This window comes from Microcaecilia unicolor, chromosome 4 (assembly GCF_901765095.1).
Source record: "Microcaecilia unicolor chromosome 4, aMicUni1.1, whole genome shotgun sequence".
Lineage (NCBI taxonomy): Eukaryota > Metazoa > Chordata > Amphibia > Gymnophiona > Siphonopidae > Microcaecilia > Microcaecilia unicolor.
This window is the reverse complement of record NC_044034.1, coordinates 231,988,068-232,008,496: the sequence shown is the minus strand read 5'-3', so window position 1 is coordinate 232,008,496 and position 20,429 is coordinate 231,988,068. Positions and strand designations below refer to the sequence as shown.

General features: G+C 44.8%; 1 protein-coding gene across 1 annotated transcript in view; it reads right to left on the bottom strand.

Annotated features, from left to right (window-relative positions):
• The window catches only part of HERC2 (HECT and RLD domain containing E3 ubiquitin protein ligase 2), a 921,269-nt gene that overhangs the window by 62,397 nt on the left and 838,443 nt on the right, over positions 1 to 20,429 (bottom strand). The window contains 2 exon segments of the mRNA XM_030201308.1: positions 4,220 to 4,361; positions 12,563 to 12,646. Of these exon segments, the coding sequence (XP_030057168.1) occupies positions 4,220 to 4,361; positions 12,563 to 12,646 (226 nt within the window).

The following is a 20,429-nucleotide window of genomic DNA, read 5'->3' as shown; positions in this document are numbered from 1 at the left end:
GCCGCGCTGCAGAGGGGTCATCCGCTCCATCCGAGCGGGGATCTATCTCCTCCAAGGAATCCGCAAAGGATCGTTGGGAGACCTCAGACACGCTGCCCTCATCTACATCGGAGGAGACAAAAGTCCTCCAAGGCCTGGAAATCAACCCGAGGGCGTTTACCTCTGGGAATCTCAACCTCTTTATCAGAAGAGGGAGCAGGGGCAGCGTTTTGCATGAGGAAAGCCTGATGCAGCAGCAAAACAAACTCGGGGGAGAAACCCCCCAGACTGTGCACTTCCGCAGCCTGGGCAACAGCCCTAGACGCACTCTCAACCGGCGCTCGCAATAGCGGGGGAGAGACATGCTGCGCATCCAAAATGGCGTCCTGCGCGAAACTCCGTGAAGGAGCCGCGCGGGAAGAACGGCGCTTAACTTTAGCCGCTTTTGTGCCGTCGCCCAAATTAAGGGCGTTCATGGCATTAATGTCTCCAACCTCAAGGGCGGCCCCGAAGAAGCTGTCCGAGCCGCGTGGCCGGCCAAGATGGCGGAGGCGAGGAGCGGGGGATGGGCGTTTATGGCGGGAAAAAACCGCCATGCCGGAGGAACGACCGGGACATTCATCGGTCACTAAACTAGCACCCATCAAGGGCGAATCAGGTTGTAAAACCCCCGCATCCCCTCTAGAAGCGCTCCAGCGATCCGGGGAGCAACCCTATGCGCCCTCGCCCTCCGACGCCATTGCCACGAGGAGAAGAATAGGGGAACCCCCTGCCCGCTATAAAAAGGTAAAATTACCTGCTTGCCGCTCCGAGCTGTAACGAACTGGTGTCCCAGTGAGTAGCTGCAATGAACGTTTAAAGAAACGTCGAATTAAACGCCTTTAAAGACGTTTAAAAATTTTTTTTTTTTTTTTTTTTTAAACGGAGCCAGCAGGAGGGGGGAGAAAAGGAGGGACCTGGCACCACCAGGTTTGCACTTGCTCAAAAGAGCCCTCAACCCCAGGCCTCAACAAAACCTAAGGATTAGGCTTGGAGGCCTAGCCAGAGCTGCTGCTGTGTGTGACCACCACCTGCTGAGATAGAGAACATACTGAGGAGTTTCCGGCAGCACATGACCACATATAGGGAGGCAAAAGTTTGCTCTCTATCTCCACCTGCTGGTAGATGGACACAACCCACCAGTCTATGGATTGATCAGCTTGATGATATGGAATCTCTCTTATCTGCACCCTTCTCCTCCACCAATAACTCCCGAATCCGTTCCTTTTATCTTGTTGCACCATATGCCTGGAATAGACTTCCTGAGCCGGTACATCTAGCTCCATCTCTATCTCTGGCCGTCTTCAAATCTAGGCTAAAAGCCCACCTTTTTGATACTGCTTTTAACTCCTAACCCTTACTCACTTGTTCAGTACCCATGTTTTATCATTCCCACCTTAGTAATTCCCTTATTTTTCCTGTTTGTCTGTCCTAATTAGATTGTAAGATCTGTCGAGCAGGGACTGTCTCTTTATATCCAGTGTACAATACTGCGTATGTCTAGTAGCGCTATAGAAATGATAAGTAGTAGTAGCAGTATTTACCACCCCAATGAGTAAGGTTTTTCTCGTGGTGCATTTGGAGTATAAATTTGGCATGGTATTGGAAAGACGGAAGTTTGAGGAAGAGCTGCTACCTAGTCTTATTACATAGAAACAAAGAAAAATGAAGGCAGATAAAGACCAGACCATGGGCCCAAAATTCAGACTGTGGGATGTAGCTGGGCTGCCTCCTGCGGTCGGCACTGAGTCCGGATAGTCAATGCTGGGCTGTTTCTGGTGACTGGCATTCAATATCTGGTTTCTTTTTGGCCAGTTTGAAATTATTCAGCAAAGCTGATATTCAGCGTAGGCCAATTAAATTGTAACTGGTCAAAGATATTTCGCATACTGATGTGGCCATATTGGGCCGCCAAACATAGCCGGCCAGACACTGAATATCGTCTCGTGACATAGCCAGCTAGCTACTAAGCACTAACATTCAGCCTACATAGCCGGCTAAGTACCATTTAACTGGCCAGGGCCATTCCTGGCAGGATAAAAGGTGGTATATGGCCTATCCAATCTGCCCATCCATGCCATCTACTATCCCTTCCTCTCCCTTAGAGATCCTATGTACTTGACAAATAATGACTTCATGTACACCTAAAATGGATTTCTGCATCAGCACTAACCAACACTAAACCACATGCACATCTATGGAAACTATTCAACTGTATTAAAGATCCCTCAAGGGGCAGAATCTCATAATTTAAACCTGATCAGACATGAGGCTGCTATAAAGACAACCACCTCAACATAAATCAGATCCTGCACAATTTTTTAACATCCTGCCTGACGTTATGACAAACTAAAATTAAATTAAAGTTTTGATATTACCTCAGTGAAGTCAATAAACAATTTCTCCACTGCAAAACACTACGCACAAACTCATTCAAAAACACACTCAGGACTTTACCATATTGCAACAGCACTAACTCCCAGGAATATCAGAGCAAAACCTCAAGGCAGCACTATAAATATTAAACTGGGCTCTAAAACACCAATATAAAACCTAGTGAGAAAAAACTATATAGATTTCTACATAGAAACTATATGCTAGCAGAATACCACACCTTGGTCACAACCAAAAAACACTGACACTCCACAAATATGAAACAAGGGACCACAAATCAGTAATAGAGAAATAAAAGCAAAACAATGAACTGGAGACCTGAAGAAGCCAGACTCTACTTGTACTAGAATACTAATAAAATAGAAACTGAAATACAAGATATCAGAGATACACACTTCCCAAAGCTGACATATTTCAATTAATACATTCTAAAGAAAATGCTTTTTCTACCTTTGTTGTCTAAATATTTTTATTTTCCCAGTCGCTTCAGACCCAGGATCTTTCTCTGTTTTTTAAAGTCTTTGCAGGGTCTCTGGTCTATTTAACCTGTCTTTTCTCTTCTTGTGTACCATCCATCTTCCCTCTGCATACCTTTCCGTCCTGTCCAGAATCTCACCTTCATGTCCCTGTCCCTATCCTCATCATTTCCTCTCTGAATCCTTACTGTGCCCTGTACAGAATCTTCCCTCAGTGTCCTTATCTCTCCAATTGTGTCCAGCATCTCAACTGTGTCCCTGTTCTTATGCTTCCTTCATGCCCATAATCCCTTCTCTATATACCTGTCCCTCCCAATGTCCAGCTTCTCCCCTCTCTCTTCCCTCCATTCTACACCCCCCATCCTAGCATCTCTATTTCTCTCTCCCCCCCCCCCCTTCCTTCTTTCACTGGTCCAGCATCCAGCCCCAATTACTCTCTCTTTCCCTACTTCTCCCCAATTTAGCATCTCTTCCCCCCTCCCCAGTCTGGTCTCTCTATCTTGTCTCTCCCCACAGGTCTAGCATTTCTCCCCCTCTCCCCCCAACGGTCAAGCATCTCTCCCTCCCCCCCACCCCACCATGGGTCCTGCATCTCCAAACTCACAGTCGTTCACCAGCAGCAGCGATGAAGACAGGCTGTCTCTAGCCAGCCCTGCAGCCTTCCCTCTATCACATTCAACCCAGAGGAAGTTGTGACAGAGAGAAGGCTTCAGGGCTGTTTGGAGGCAGCCTGTCTTCATTGCTGCTTCTGCCAGTGACCTATGATGAATTTAGAGCATTTGGGTGCAGGCAGAGGGAAATATGTCATACCTATTGGGGGGGGGGGGGGGGGAATCAAAGGAAAAGAGAGCTGCTGGACTGTGGGAGCTGGAGGTTGAGAGAAGGGAACCTGAGATAATAGCACTGGCTCAACAGCAGGTAGCCCCTACCAGTGGGCAGCCCTGGGCTTTTTGCTGGGGGTCAATCAATGGCATTCAGGGCATGATATGATATGGAGAAAGGTCTACTAAGTGATCAGATTGGTTGCTTTCAAATTTATTTAACTTAAGATACCTTATACAAACTTATTTATTTGTTCAGTCTGTTTTTTGATAGATCAACTTTTGATGCAGGGCCATCATGGTGATTTAAAATATCAGCAGATTCTGAATGGCATAGTATGTGGGGGGGGGGGGGGGGGGGGGGGGGGGGGGGGGGGGGGGGGGGAATGAAAGGGACAACAGAATCAATCAAGGACAATAAAAAGAATAAACTGAGAGTTTTAGTGAGGGACAAAAATGGAAGACAAAAAGGAAGAACAACCTGGGGATAAATTTGCATTAAAAATTTACCGACAAACTTGACTTTCCATACACGATGAGGCAGAAGAAGGCTGTCTGGACTGAAGGAACTCATTTTGGCACACATCTGACCAAATACAGATTTTGTGCCATCAGGCCCTGCTAAGCCACCTTTACTTCTGGAACGTTTTACCTGCAAAGTGAATATCAGAACATTAAAAAAGTAGCTGCCACTAATCATGCAATTAGGCAAACTAAAAGGGACATAACTTACAAATACATTTTTAAACAATTAGGCAGATGGTAAAATTATGTCTTACCTGATAATTTTCTTTCCTTTAATCCAGGAACTAGTGGGTTAAGTCCGCCTACCAGCAGGTGGAGATAGAGATAAACAAACTAAAGGCAGTGATGCCAGACGGCCAAGCTCCTTCCTCAGTTAGTATGTCTCTCGCTCAACAGGTGGTGGACGGCTTTTCTCCAGCTCTGGGCCGGTGGCCAGTTTGAGCCGGGGGTGGCTGACTGGTGGTGTCCCCTTTGGTAGCATACGCAGTTGCCCGGGTCCCTGCTGCACCTCAATTTCCCTCTGAACAGGCTTTTGCTGTTCCTTTGCTTCCCTGTTTGTTTCTGCCTCCTCACTAAAAAAAAAAAAAAAAAAGAGAACCATAGAATTTGTTTAAAAGAGAAACAGAAGCACAGGGAAGTGTGTTTTTCTTGAGAGCAGGTTTGTTACACTGCTGTCCGAGTCCTGTTTTCTGTTGCCTGCTTGTCTGAGCCTGCCTCGAAGTGGAGTCGGAGAGGTTTTTTTCTTCGGCTCAGCTGTCAGTTCCCGCGCTTTCCCGGTCCAGGGTAAGTCCTGCTGGGTTCTTGTTCGGGGGTGGGCGTTGGCAGCGGAGGCGGTAAAACGCTGTTCCTGATGCGGGAAACTGCGTTCTGCGGCGGGCCTTTGCAGCGTGGGGTGCGCTGATTTTGCGGGACTTGACCGAGTGGTGCCCCCCCTGAGAGCGTGCTTTCCCGCCCGGAGCCTGGCGATTCGCGCGCCATTTTGCGATCGTTCACGGAGCCGGCTCCAGTAGCAGTTTTGGGCAAAGCTTCTTCTCTGCTGGTAGGGGAGTTAGGGGGGGGGGGGCGTCAGGCACTGTGGGTGGTGGTGCAGGTGCCATGGCTGCGACCTCCTCCGTTGCGGGGGAGGGGTTTTCGCCAGAGTTTATTTTGCTACTCCATCAGGCGTTTTTGTTGAAAAGGGCCTTGCCCCCCCTCACGTGGCTACGACAACTTCGACCTTTGATCCTCTCAGGGGGTGTGGGGGGGTAACCAAGAGATTTTGGGTTTTTCCCCAGAGAATTTCTCCTCCCTTAAAAAGCCTAGGCTTTCTTTGGGGTCTGAGGAGGAATCCTGCATACAGTCGCCTGCAGCTCCCTCCGTGGTGGCTCTCTCGGAGCAGATGGGGGTAGAGGACATGGAGGACGGTGTCCTCACTGACCAACCTGACTCTTCCGTCGTAAGGATTTCCATAAGGAGGAGTTGTCCTCCTTTATCTCTCAGGCGCTGGAAGCCCTGAATATAGAGAACCCTGAGGTTGCGGCTTCTCAGGCGGTCAACCCCAAGATGGCTAGTACCAGACGACCTTCTAAGGCCTTTCCGGTACATGAAGCTATTGAAGAGTTGATTTCGGCCCAGTGGGCGGATCTGGATGGGGGGGGGGGGGGGGGGGGCTGAAAGTGGCCAGGGCTATGGCCCGGCTGTATCCGGTTTCAGCGGATCATTTAGAGAAGTTTGTTCTGCCTAGGGTGGATGCTCTGGTGACGGCGGTCACTAAAAAGACTACTCTTCCAGTGGAAGGTGGTGTGGTTCTCAAGGATATGCAAGACAGACGGATATGTCGGACGCTCCTCAATTGCCCCTGATGGATATTGGGCTGCGTACTTGGTGGATGCCTTGTATGATTTGGTCCGTGCTTCGGCCAAACTCATGGCCTTGACCGTTTCCTTGCGACGTCTTCTGTGGCTCCATCATTGGGCCGCGGATATGGCCTCTAAGCAGCTGCTTATTAAATTGCCTTTCCGAGGGAAATTGCTTTTTGGGGAAGACCTAGAAAAGATTGTTAAAGATTTGGGGGATTCCAAATCTCACCGTCTCCCAGAGGATAGAACCAAGGTCTACGCCCAGGCAGGGAGCTTCGAGGTCACGGTTCAGGGAGTCGCGATGGTATCACCCGGGGCACTCCAACGCAGCCTTCCAGCGTTCTCGTTTTGGGCAGCGTTCTTCCTTTTGCAACAAGAAGCGTCTGGCTGGACCCCCTCTCATCAGGGGGCTCTGACTCTATCCTCCCAATGATGGGGCGCAGGTCCACTCGGGAAGAGAGCAGATCGGTGGTCGGTTTTCTCTCTTTCTTCCAGAGTGAGCCAGAATTACTTTGGACCAGTGGGACATATTACAAAGACACGAAGAAATTATACCAACTCGTGAACAAACTCCTAGACACCAACCTGATCACCACATCGAATACAGACATCCCATCTGCAGATGAACTTGCTAAGTATTTCAATGAAAAAATTGTAAACCTACGCAACACGCTACCTCAGGACAACACTGACATCGAAAACTTCCTTAACGAGTTGGGCCCAACCACTGGAGAATACCCGGCTGACTGAACCTGGATAAATTTTGCCCTCCTCACCGTCGATACAATTGCACGGGCGATCAGCAGGTTCTCCAACACTCACTGTAACCTAGATACCTGCCCCAACTACCTAATGAAATCCGCCCCTGATCGCTTCATAGCACACCTCACATCCCACCTAAATTACATGCTACAGCAAGGTCTCTTCCCTAAGGAAAATGGCAATATCCTACTCACCCCGATACCAAAAGACACCAAGAAAAAAACAAATGAAATCACTAACTACCGTCCAGTAGCATCCATTCCGTTGTCAGTCAAACTGATGGAAAGCATGGTAGCCAAACAACTTACAGAATATATAAACAAATTCTCAATATTACACGAATCACAGTCAGGTTTTCGCCCCCTCCACAGCTCAGAAACAGTACTACTCACTCTCCTAGCCAAATTCAAGCAGGAAATAGCAATAGGCAAAAGTACCCTCCTCCTCCAATTCGATATGTCTAGTGCATTCAACATGGTAAACCACAATATATTAATAAGAGTACCAGATAAGTTCGGGATTGGTGGAAACATACTTAGCTGGATCAAGGGTTTCCTAACTACAAGAACATACCAAGTAAAATCAAACTCAAACATATCATCACCGTGGAAAGCAGACTGCGGAGTACCACAAGGATCACCGCTATCACCATTCCTCTTCAACCTAATGATGACCCCACTAGTCAAGTCCTTAACCCTTTCATCTATGCAGACAATGTCACAATATACATTCCTTATAAATCTAAACTGACAGAAATCACTAACGAAATCAAGATCAGCTTGAACATAATGGACTCTTGGGCAAATGCATTTCAACTAGAATTCAACAAAGAAAAAACACACTGTCTTATCCTCCCATCCCAACACAGTGCGGACAACCCCACAATTATCAATACCCCAGATTACACCCTCCCTATCTCAGACAGCCTGAAAATCCTCGGCATTACATTGGGCCGCAATCTTAACACTAGAGAGCCAAGTGAAATCCACAACAAAGAAAATGTTCCACTCAATGTGGAAACTCAAACGCGTGAAACAATTTTTCCCGAGGGAGACATTTTGCAACCTGATACAATCAATGGTACTAAGCCATTTAGACTGCTGCAATGGAATTTATGCGGGATGCAAAGAACAAACATTAAAAAAAACTTCAGAACCGCTCAAAACACGGCAGCTAGACTTATTTTGGAAAAACGTGATTTCAAAGCAACCCCTCCGCGAAAAAACCTACACTGGCTCCCAATCAAAGAAGGGCACAGCGAAGCTGACAAAATAGATGATGCCAATCAAACTTCTACTGGACTCAAGAAAAGTTCACAGCAAGAGTTTATTATTCAAAAAAAATAGACTTGACATGAATCGTGTTTCGGCCACTCTGGCCTGCCTCAGGAGTCCCTGTATGGCACACTGCTGTTGATTCTTTAGGAAAAGTCTTCTCCCAATGTTGGGGTTTGCTTAACAAGACCTGGAAAATGTCGAGTCCATTTTTTTGAATAATAAACTTTTGCTGTGAACTTTTCTTGAGTACCTGTCCAACCTATCTTTTTAAGAATGCACCACCAAGCCTTACTATAAATACTGCTCACCTTGATGGAAAAGTTACTACACTCAGAACAATTTCACATTTTACTAGGCAGTATCATGTTGACTCGCTGAGGGTTTGGTATGCATACAGCTTGCAGATTACCTGGAAACACATGGAATCTTAGATGAAACCCAATCTGGTTTTAAAAGAGGTTATAGTACAAAAAACCATGTTGGGAGCTCTAACAGCAGAAATCAGATATTACTTATCTAGAGGCTCTCAGACATTGCTGTTGCAATTTGATTTAGCAACTGCTTTTGATCTTGTGGACCACTATTGCACTTAGCTGAAAAATGAATTGCAAATACTGTTCTTAACTGGTTTGAAGGACTCTTGACTCATAGAACCTATATGGTGAAGATGATAAGAACGATATCTGGCCTCTGTAAAGTAAATTATGGGGTCCCTCACAATTCTATTTAATATTCTGATGTCTACATTAGGGAACTCTTTTTTCAAATAATAAATTTATTTTACTCATATGCAGATGATATAATCATAGAACCTACATGGTGAAGATGATAAGAATGATATCTGGCCTCTGTAAAGTAAATTATGGGGTCCCTCACAATTCTATTTAATATTCTGATGTCTACATTAGGGAACTCTTATCAAAATAAAAAGTTTATTTTTACTCATATGCAGATGATTAACAATTTTAATTCAGTTAACTAAAAACTGGGATGAAACAATAGCAACTATTCAAAGTTGCTTTGCTATAATAGAGTAGTAGGCCACTACAAACTGCCTAATGTTGAATAAGGATAAGATAAAGATGAGTAGACTAGGTCTTCCATCATTAATGGCAAGGAATGATAAAATAACAATTCATGGAAATGTATTGATCTTAGATTCTGCCTTGAAGATACTGGGAATTCTCTTAGATTCAAATCATAAGTACATAAGTAATGCCACACTGGGAAAAGACCAAGGGTCCATCGAGCCCAGCATCCTGTCCACGACAGCGGCCAATCCAGGCCAAGGGCACCTGGCAAGCTTCCCAAACGTACAAACATTCTATACATGTTATTCCTGGAATTGTGGATTTTTCCCAAGTCCATTTAGTAGTGGTTTATGGACTTGGCCTTTAGGAAACTGTCTAACCCCTTTTTAAACGCTGCCAAGCTAACCGCCTTCCCCACGTTCTCTGGCAACGAATTCCAGAGTTTAATTATGCGTTGGGTGAAGAAACATTTTCTCCGATTTGTTTTAAATTTACTACACTGTAGTTTCATTGCATGCCCCCTAGTCCTAGTATTTTTGGAAAGCGTGAACAGACGCTTCACATCCACCTGTTCCACTCCACTCATTATTTTATATGCCTCTATCATGTCTCCTCTCAGCCGTCTCTTCTCCAAGCTGAAAAGCCCTAGCCTCCTTAGTCTTTCTTCATAGGGAAGTCGTCCCATCCCCGCTATCATTTTAGTCGCCCTTCGCTGCACCTTTTCCAATTCTACTATATCTTTCTTGAGATGCGGCGACCAGAATTGAACACAACACTCAAGGTGCGGTCACACCATGGAGCAATACAATGGCATTATAACATCCTCACACCTGTTTTCCATACCTTTTCTAATAATACCCAACATTCTATTCGCTTTCCTAGCTGCAGCAGCACACTGAGCAGAAAGTTTCAGTGTATTATTGAGAACAACACCCAGATCCCTTTCTTGGTCTGTAACTCCTAACGTGGAACCTTGCATGACGCAGCTATAATTCGGGTTCTTTTTTCCCACATGCATCACCTTGCACTTGCTCACATTAAATGTCACCTGCCATTTAGTCAATGGAAAGTCAAGTTCAAGATCCAATTACCATGATGTCTTATAAAATGAAGCAGCTAACACAAATTGGCAAATACTTCCTTTCTAGCCACTTTAAAATTACAGTACAAGCACTGATACTCTCACATCTAATTACTATAATTTATTATGGGGCTCATTTTCAAAAGTTAAAAACGTCCAAAAAGTGGCATAAATCTGCATTTGGACGTTTTTCTCACAAAAACATCCAAATTGGTATTTTCAAAATCAATTTTTAGACTTTTTATATGAAGTCTGCCAGAAGTGCGTTCAAATCACAAGGGGGCGTGTTAAGGGTGGGATCTGGGCATTCCTAACACTTGGACGTTTTCCAGCTATAATGGAACAAAACAAAAACGTTCACGGCTATAAGTTGGACGTTTTGGTCTAGACCTGTTTTATTAACGAATAAGCCACAAAAGTGCCCTAAATGAGCAGATGACCACTAGAGGGAATCAGGGATGACCTCCCCTTACTCCCCCCAGTGGTCACTAACTCCCTCCCACCCCCAAAAAATGTGTTTAAAACATTACTTACCAGCCTCAGGTCCATTAGAGCAGCATGCAGGTCCCCTGGAGTAGTTTAGTGGTGGGTACCGTGCACTGCAGACAGGTGGACCCAGGCCCATACTTCCCCCTACCTGTTACACTTGTGATGGAATCTGTGAGCTCTCCAAAACTCACTGTACCCACATATAGATGCCTCCTTCACCTATAAGCCTATTGTAGTGGATGTACAGTTGGGAATAGTGGGTTTTGGGGAGCTCAGCAGACAAGATAAGGGAGTAACAGTGAGATGTGTACCTGTAAGCATTTATTTGAAGTCCACTGCAGTGCCCCCTAGGGTGCCCCAAAGCTCTCCTGGGATGTCTGTGTGGCCAGACTACTAAGAATGCTGGCTCCTCCTACATTCCAATGGCTTGATTTTGTGCGTTTTTCACTTGGATGTTTCATTTCCAAAAATGGACCAAAAAGATAAACAACATAGCACAAAACATCTAGCAAATAGCCATTTTGGAATAAAAAAAATATGATAGACCTTTTCTGTTTCAAAAATGGCTATATTTCCCCCCCCCCCCCCCCCCCCCTTGATTTTTGGACATTTTCAGCAAAACGTCCAAAGTTGGATTAGATGTCATATAAAAAATGCAAAACAGCACAATGCTGCTGCCAGATTAGCTACAAATACAAAAAAATTTGATAGTACTCCTCTTCTTAGATCATTTCACTGTCTCCCAGTTCAAGCTTGAGCCCAATTAAAAATATGCACATTAGTGTTCAGAATTCATTCTTGTTTAGCCCCCTATTATATAATTTCCCTGATACATTTGCCTTTACTAGGTAAATTCCTATGTACAAAGAGCTCCTCTATTTTATATTTACCATCAGCAAAAGGAATTGGATCAAAACAAATGTTGCACTCATTGTTTTCTTATCATACTTAATTATATTGGAATTCTCTCCCTACTACAGTAAAGCCAGAAAAAAACTTATATGAGATTAGAAAAAGTTTGAAACTTTCTTATTTCAAAAATATGTTGGATTAATTTTGTTTTTATCTTTGCTTATTTATATATATTTTTAATATAGATTCTGGTAATGACCAGCTTCCTAAATTTAAGCCACACTGAATTTCACAGAAAAGCAGCAGAGTATAAATGTTTTATTGTATTGTATTCAGGTTTATAAACTATGTTACTTCTCAACTTTCCAACATGTCTTTCAAAACAGAAAATACTAGTAATCCTTCAAGAACTCTAAGGTATGTCTAGCCTTTCATTCAAAGCCCAAAAAATGTGGGTAGGAATTGAAGGGACTTGCCCTGGATCTTATTACAAAATTTAGTCAAGAGGCTATGTCCCATCCTATCTTCTGCCTAATTATATTTATGGCTTTGATACTGTCTGAAAAGAGGTATGTCAAATAACTCAAAATAAGTACATAAATAAATAAATAAGTTATCGACGTGGGCTACCATTAAGGCATGTTATTTTACTGATAACCTGGGTTACTAGTTAAGTAAGGGGTCCTTTTACAACGTGTGCTAACAGATTTAGCATGTGCTAAACGATAGAACATCAATAGGAATATAATGAGCATCTTAACCTTTAGCACATGCTTAATCCATTAGTACACCTTAGTAAAAGGACCCAGGTTAACAGTAAATAACCTCTTCTTAATGGTAGCCCACATTGGTAACTTTCTCCCTTAATATCAGCATATACAGGGAATGATTCTCTTTAACTTCATGTACTTCTTGTTCTGTAATCTTGAATTATTATGGAAAAAATAATGAAAAATCCTGAAACTAAACATGTTAATCATTAGTAATACTTATGTTACCTGTATTCTGTTGAGTTCTACTACTGGGCCATGCTGACGATCCCTCACCATTGTTGCCTGAACAACTTTTCGAAAAGCTGCCTCCTGGGGCGGGGGGGGGGGGGGGGGGGGGAAGGGGGGAGAGAAAGCATGATTATACAAAAAAGGTAAAATTAATAACTAACAAATATAGTATTTTTCCTGTGACCTTATCCATTTTGACATGTGAGGATAAAGCATTCTACAAAAACAATCCCCCAAATTCTATAAATGTTGTTAAAAATTGTGCTCACAAATTTGGGCAGCCTGATTTAATTGAACGAGCCAATTAGCGCTGATAATTGGGCCCTATCATTGGTGCTAATTGGCTTTAATTAGAAATTACGCATATAAATTTAGGCATGGAGATCCGCGCATAAAAATTACATGCTGTCAAAAAAAGAGGCGCGGCCATGGAAGGACCATGGGAGGGTCATGGGCAGATCAGAGGCATTCCTTCAATTATGAATGTTACAGAATAAAGTGGATTAGGCGCGGGGATTTACATCAAAATTTCCTTGGTGTAAATAGTTTGTGCCCAAATGTAGGCCGGTTCCCGGCATTAAGCGCTATTCTATAAACAGTACTTAACTTTAAGCGCCATTTATAGAATAGCACTAAGCGCTACTTTTCCAGTAACAACTTTTTAGGCGCCATTTATAGAATTTAGTGCAATATGTAGATGCGTTTCAAAGAAAAGTTTTCTGAAACAGTAGGCATAATCTTAAATTTCATAGCCTGAAAAAATTATTACATAGAACCATAAAACAGTCTTCATTATAAAGTATATGAAGACAGATTTAAAAATCTACAAATGTACACCATGGGCAGGCAAAGTGAGTTATGATAGAGAGTGTTTAAAAGCATCAAAGGTATAAAAGAACAAGAGCAGGCATTTTTCAACTGAATAAGGATGAGGTGAATGGAGTTACACTCGTAAGTAACTAGAAGTATTTCTTAACAAAGGATTGTGGATGCTACTGCACTGAGCTCCAAAACTGATTTATGGGCCACGGAACCTCTGCCACGGTCCATCAACCCCTGAGTACTGTACTGAAGACAGTGAGCTCCCTAGCCCACAAGGCTGGCACTGGTTACTACCATTATCCATGGTGAGGATGCTAAAGGGATGCCCCTCTGAAGGTGTCGCCCTGTAGTCACCAACACATGCTGGGCGTGCCTGCAAAATCCAGTGTAACCATACCTGGTAATCTTGCTACGACGGGCGACCCTTGGCTCAATAGCGATTGGAGTGGCTGAACTTGAGTCTTTGACCAGGGAACTATCTCCAATGTTGCTGTCCTGGGACCCAGGGCATGTACACAGTCCCACAAGTGAGGACACGGGGAGCTGAGCAACCTCCAAATCTGATCCTGGAACTTGCATAGCATCTGGTCTGGCAAAAGGATTCTGCCCTGAACCATGTTGAAGTGCACCCATAGATACACAGAAACTCCAACGTTTGAGTCGGCATTAGATGACTCTTGGGAAAATTGACCACATCACCTTGGCAGTGGCGCAACAACTCTTCCTCTGATGCAGCTCTTATCAACCAGTTGTCCAGACAGGGGTGAACTCGAATCTGCTCCTTCCACAGGAACACTGCCACCATCACCACCATGACTTTGGAAAATGTTCTGGGAGCCATAGCCAAGCTGAAGGGCAAGGCTTGGTACTGGAAATGCTGACCCAACACCACAAAGCGCAGACAACGCTGGTATGGAGGCCAAATGGAAATATGCAAATACGCCTCCTTGAGATCTAGGGCTGTTAAAAACTCTTCTGGTTGTACCTCTGCTAAAACAGAATGCAACGTTTTCATTCAGAAATGCTGGATCTTGTGAAACTGTTCACCTTCTTGAGGTTCAAAACTGGGTGATGGGACCCACCTTTCTTTGGCATCACAAAATAAATAGAATAATGACTGGGACTTACGTCGTTTCTTGGCACTGGCCCCACTGCGCCAAGATCCTGCAACACGCATAGGGCCAATAGAACCACTAGTCACTTGGACATAGCGCTGTACAGGGACAAGAAAAAATCTCTTCTGAGAGAGGATAACTCTAATTTGTAATCTTCTCTGACAATGTCTAGAACCCATTGGCTTGGTTCACTCCTCATAGAAAAGAGTCACCCGACCCCCAGTCCTCTGAGGTGAGCAGTGGACTGGCACACCATTATTGGGAAGCTCTCGCTGCGGGTGCAGGCTGGGAAGCCTGACTCAAGGCATGCTTGTCAGTTCAAAACAATGAATGCAGCTGATACCTGGCTCTCTGAAAGAAAGAATAAGTATGACTCAGATGATATTTCTTTGTATCCTTTAATCGAGATCAGGCCAAACTTGATCTAAATGCCTGCTTCTTTCTATCCTTAGGCAAGTGCTGCACATCTTGGAGTGTCCCATCTCCTTCACCATCTTCTCAAAGTCTTCGCTAAACAGCAGCTTTCCTCGAAAGAGAAGCTTAGTGATACGCTGCTTAGAAGTAGCATCCACTGCCCAGTGACAGTCACAACAGACGACGGCCGTGACCACTAAGGCCATCTGCTTTGCGAAGGCTCACACAAGGTTATACAGCAAATCTGCTAAATAAGCCAACTTGGATTCCATAGATGGAAAATCCGCTGAGGGCTGCTCCTCATCTCCCGAAACCACCTCCACTGCCTGCTGCACCCAGTAAGGCAGATAGAGGCCTGGATGGAAAGGGCAAAGACATTGAAGGAGAGCTTCAAGGAAGCCTCCAGATTTCTGTCCTGTACATCCCTTAATGTGATATCTCCCTCTTCTGGCAGAACAGTCTTTTTGGTGACTGCCGTGTGGGAAAAACTAGAGACGACCCTTGGAGCGGAGGCCTCCAGGATGGCTGTCTTCGTGCAGCCCCCGGACACAAACCTGACGCGAATCACCGCTTCCCACAGCGGAAGCAGCGTGTGACAGCCTCAGCAGCCAACCTCAGGGGAACAATATAAAACTGCGAAGGCAGGAAAAAGCAGCTTAAATGAAATTAAAGGCACACTCACCCTTCTGCAGGCAGTGAGTCACTCCAACTCTCTGCACAACAGAACAATTGCCTCTAAGGCAGGTCCCCTGTAGCCAAAGTAGCAGCAAACCGCTCATAAATCCTCTTTTTTCTTTTATTGTTTTGTTTGTTGCCTGTTCTGTGAGGACTAAACCTAAGGCTGGCTGCTAGGGGCACAGGGGAAACCAAGGGGGCGGGGAGGGAACTGGCCTCACCAGGCATGCCTCCTAAAGTTGGCGCCAAACAGCAGAACACACCCATGCTCAACTGAACTAGGCTACCTAGAACAAGATCCCCCTCAAGCAGAAGAATCCAGGAGCTAGTTGAAGTATGTCTGTTCACCTGCTGGAGATAGAGACATAGGAAAAGATTCTATATATCACACCTAAAAATTGTTCGCCAAAATAAAATTTGCTTAAGTACAGTCTATAAAGTATGACTTAATTTCCTTGCGGTTTATAGAATAAGCTGAGCGCCAGTCCACGCGACTAAATTCAGTCAAGGCCAATTATGCCAAGTAAATCCTGGTGTAAATCCCAACGCCTAAATTAGGTGCAGAGTGGGAGCGTTCTATAACAATGTGCATAGAGTTTAGATATACCCACAACCCGCCCATTCCACGCCCCTTTTTCAACTAAGCAACTTAGAATTTACGTGCACCTCTAATTAATGCCAATTAGTGCTGATAATTGGTTAACATCCAATTATCAGTGTTGATTAGCTTGTTAACCCAGTGGTTCCCAAACCTGGTCCTGGAGGCACCGCTGCCAGTCAGGTTTTCAGGATACCCACAATGAATATTCATGAGGGAGATTTGCATGCACTGTCTGCACTGTCCTTGGAGGTGGGGATGATCCGTCAGCATGAGTCAGAGCAGAGAGGGCCAGCCTGGGACAAGAAGCTGTGGAGAGCACACCCCAGGGTGTGGCAGTGGCCTTCCTGGAGAGGCAGAGCAAACAAGGAAATCCTGCTCATTGTAGCTTCAGGATCATTATACCCATGAGAACATCTTTCAGTCTGGCTTTCGCCCCCTTCATTCAACTGAAACAGTGATTGCTAAAGTCTCCAATGATCTCTTAAAGATTTGTTTAATAAATCCTTGGAGACGGGAGAGGTTCCGAGGGATTGGAGATCGGCGGATGTGGTCCCTCTTCACAAAAGTGGTGATAGGGAAGAAGCTGGAAACTACAGGCCGGTAAGCCTCACTTCGGTTATTGGAAAAGTAATGGAAGCGATGCTGAAGGAAAGGATAGTGAATTTCCTGGAAGCCAATAAGTTGCAAGATCCGAGACAACATGGATTTACCAAAGGGAAATCGTGCCAAACGAACCTCATTGAGTTCTTTGATTGGGTGACAGGAGAACTGAATCAGGGACGAGCTATGGACGTAATCTACTTAGATTTCAGCAAAGCTTTTGACACGGTTCCCCACAGGAGGCTCTTAAATAAACTGGATGGGCTGAAGATAGGACCCGAAGTGGTGAACTGGATTAGGAACTGGTTGACGGACAGACGCCAGAGGGTGGTGGTGAATGGAATTCGCTCTGAGGAGCGAAAGGTAAGTAGTGGAGTGCCTCAAGGATCGGTGCTGGGGCCGATTCTGTTCAATATATTTGTGAGTGACATTGCCGAAGGGTTAGAAGGTAAAGTTTGCCTATTTGCGGATGATACTAAGATCTGTAACAGAGTGGACACCCCAGAGGGAGTGGAAAACATGAAAAAGGACCTACGGAAGCTAGAAGAATGGTCTAAGGTTTGGCAATTAAAATTCAATGCGAAGAAATGCAAAGTGATGCACTTAGGAAGTAGAAATCCACGGGAGACGTATGTGTTAGGCAGGGAGAGTCTGATAGGTACGGGCGGAGAGAGGGATCTTGGGGTGATAGTATCTGAGGATTTGAAGGCGACGAAACAGTGTGACAAGGCGGTGGCCGTAGCTAGAAGGTTGTTAGGCTGTATAAAGAGAGGTGTGACCAGCAGAAGAAAGGGGGTGTTGATACCCCTGTATAAGTCGTTGGTGAGGCCCCACCTGGAGTATTGTGTTCAGTTTTGGAGGCCGTATCTTGTTAAGGATGTAAAAAGAATTGAAGCGGTGCAAAGAAAAGCTACGAGAATGGTATGGGATTTGCGTTACAAGACGTATGAGGAGAGACTTGCTGAACTAAACATGTATACTCTGGAGGAAAGGAGAAACAGGGGTGATGTGATACAGACGTTCAAATATTTGAAAGGTATTAATCCGCAAACGAACCTTTTCCAGAGATGGGAAGGTGGTAGAACAAGAGGACATGAAATGAGATTGAAGGGGGGCAGACTCAAGAAAAATGTCAGGAAGTATTTTTTCACGGAGAGAGTAGTGGATGCTTGGAATGCCCTCCCGCGGGAGGTGGGGGAAATGAAAACGGTAACGGAATTCAAACATGCGTGGGATAAGCATAAAGGAATCCTGTGCCGAAGGAATGGATCCTCAGGAGCTTAGTCAAGATCGGGAGGCGGGGCTGGTGGTTGGGAGGCGGGGATAGGGCTGGGCAGACTTATACGGTCTGTGCCAGAGCCGGTGATGGGAAGCGGGACTGGTGGTAGGGAGGCGGGGATAGTGCTGGACAGACTTGTACGGTCTGTGCCAGGGCTGGTGGTTGGGAGGTGAGGATAGTGCTGGGCAGACTTATACGGTCTGTGCCCTGAAGAGCACAGGTACAAATCAAAGTAGGGTATACACAAAAAGCAGTAAATATGAGTTATCTTGTTGGGCAGACTGGATGGACCGTGCAGGTCTTTTTCTGCCGTCATCTACTATGTTACTATGTAGATCCAAAGGTCTCTATTCTATCCTCATCCTTCTCGATCTATCTGCTGATTTTGACACTGTTGATCACAGTCTACTCCTTGATACGCTGTCCTCACTTGGATTTCAGGGCTTTGTTCTGTCCTGGTTTTCTTCTTATCTCTCCCAACGTACCTTTAGTGTATACTCTAGTGGATCCTCCTCTACTTCTATCCCACTGTCAGTTGGTGTACCTCAGGGATCTGTCCTGGGACCTCTTCTCTTCTTCATCTATACCTCTTCCCTTGTACTCTGATCTCATCCCATGGTTTTCAGTATCATCTTTACGCTGATGACTCCCAGATCTACCTCTCCACACCAGAAATCTCAGCCGAAATCCAGGCCAAAGTATCTGCCTGCCTGTCTGACATTGCTGCCTTGATGTCTCAGCGCCATCTGAAACTAAACATGACCAAGACTGAGCTTCTTATCTTTCCCCCTAAACCAACCTCTCCTCCTCTCCCATTCTCTATTTCTGTGGATAACACTCTCATCATTCCTGTGTCATCAGCTCTTAACCTTGGGGTCATCTTCGACTCCTCCCTCTCCTTCTCTGCACATATTCAGCAGACTGCTAAAACCTGTCGTTTCTTTCTCTATAATATCACCAAAAATCGCCCTTTCCTTTCTGAGCACACTACCAGAACCCCTCATCCACACTCTTATCACCTCTCGCTTAGACTATTGCAACTTGCTTCTCACAGGTCTCCCACTTAGCCATCTCTCTCCTCCTCAATCTGTTCAAAATTCTGCTGCATGACTTATATTCCGCCAGTGTCATTATACTCATATTAGCCCTCTCCTCAAGTCACTTCAATGGCTTCCTATCCATTTCCGCAAACAGTTCAAACTCCTCTTATTGACTTATAAGTGCATTCACTCTGCAGCTCCTCAGTACCTCTCATGCCCTACATTCCTCCCGCGGAACTTCGTTCACTGGTAAATCTCTCTATCCGCACCCTCCTCTTCCACTGCTAACTCCAGACTCCGTTCCTTTTACCTTGCTGCACCATATGCCTGGAATAGACTTCCTGAGCTGGTACGTCAAGCTCCATCTCTGGCTGTCTTCAAATCTAAGCTAAAAGGCCACCTTTTTGATGCTGCTTTAACTCCTAACCCTTAGTCACTTGTTCAGAACCCTTATCTTACATCCTCATTTTAATATTCCCTTATCTCGTTTGTCCTGTTTGTCTGTCCTGATTAGATTGTAAGCTCTGTCGAGCAGGGACTGTCTCTTCATGTTCAAGTGTACAGCGCTGCATACATCTAGTAGCACTATAGAAATGATAAGTAGTAGTAGTAGTGAGTGCAATCTTCAACCCATGGAAGAGCCCAAGGCATCAAAAAAATTGGTTGTGGAGTCCTTTGATTTTATTTTCTTACTGCAGTGAGGTCACTTCTGGAACTCAGGTTTTGGGTCTGCTATGACAGTAACTAGATGTCATGCTTGCTTCTGGCAGGATGGGTGTTACGCGCTCTGTAGTGTGGAGAAATACTGGAGAATCCAGCCATTAGGCAACGTGAAAGAATTCAAATGTGGAGTGGAAACTGGTGTGAACTGTAATGGGGGTTGCCAGGCATATGCTCAGAAAGCTTTCTGAGCTTTAGGAGAGAACTTCTGTCCATGGATCCTTCGGATGATATCACTAGTGGGTGGCTGACTCATCCTGCCTGTCCATGGAGAAGCCATCCTCTCCCACTGGCATCTCAGTGCCCACTGAAGCTGACACAAGCAAAGAAATATGTAAGAACTAACCTGTACTGTGGCTACCATCTAACCAAGCAATGGAAATAATCTAAGACACCTGAGTTTTATTTAATCATAAGGAGGAACATAATCTATTAATCTGTAAGGAAACAAACAAAATGTGTAATGGAAAATTTCTTGAGTGAGGTTTGTCCTATCACACCAGATTAGTTATTTTTTCCTTTCCTAATACAGATCAAATTTGGGCTGACAATATTTTTTAAAATTTTGAAACAAAATTCATGAGCACATTTCAAGTGA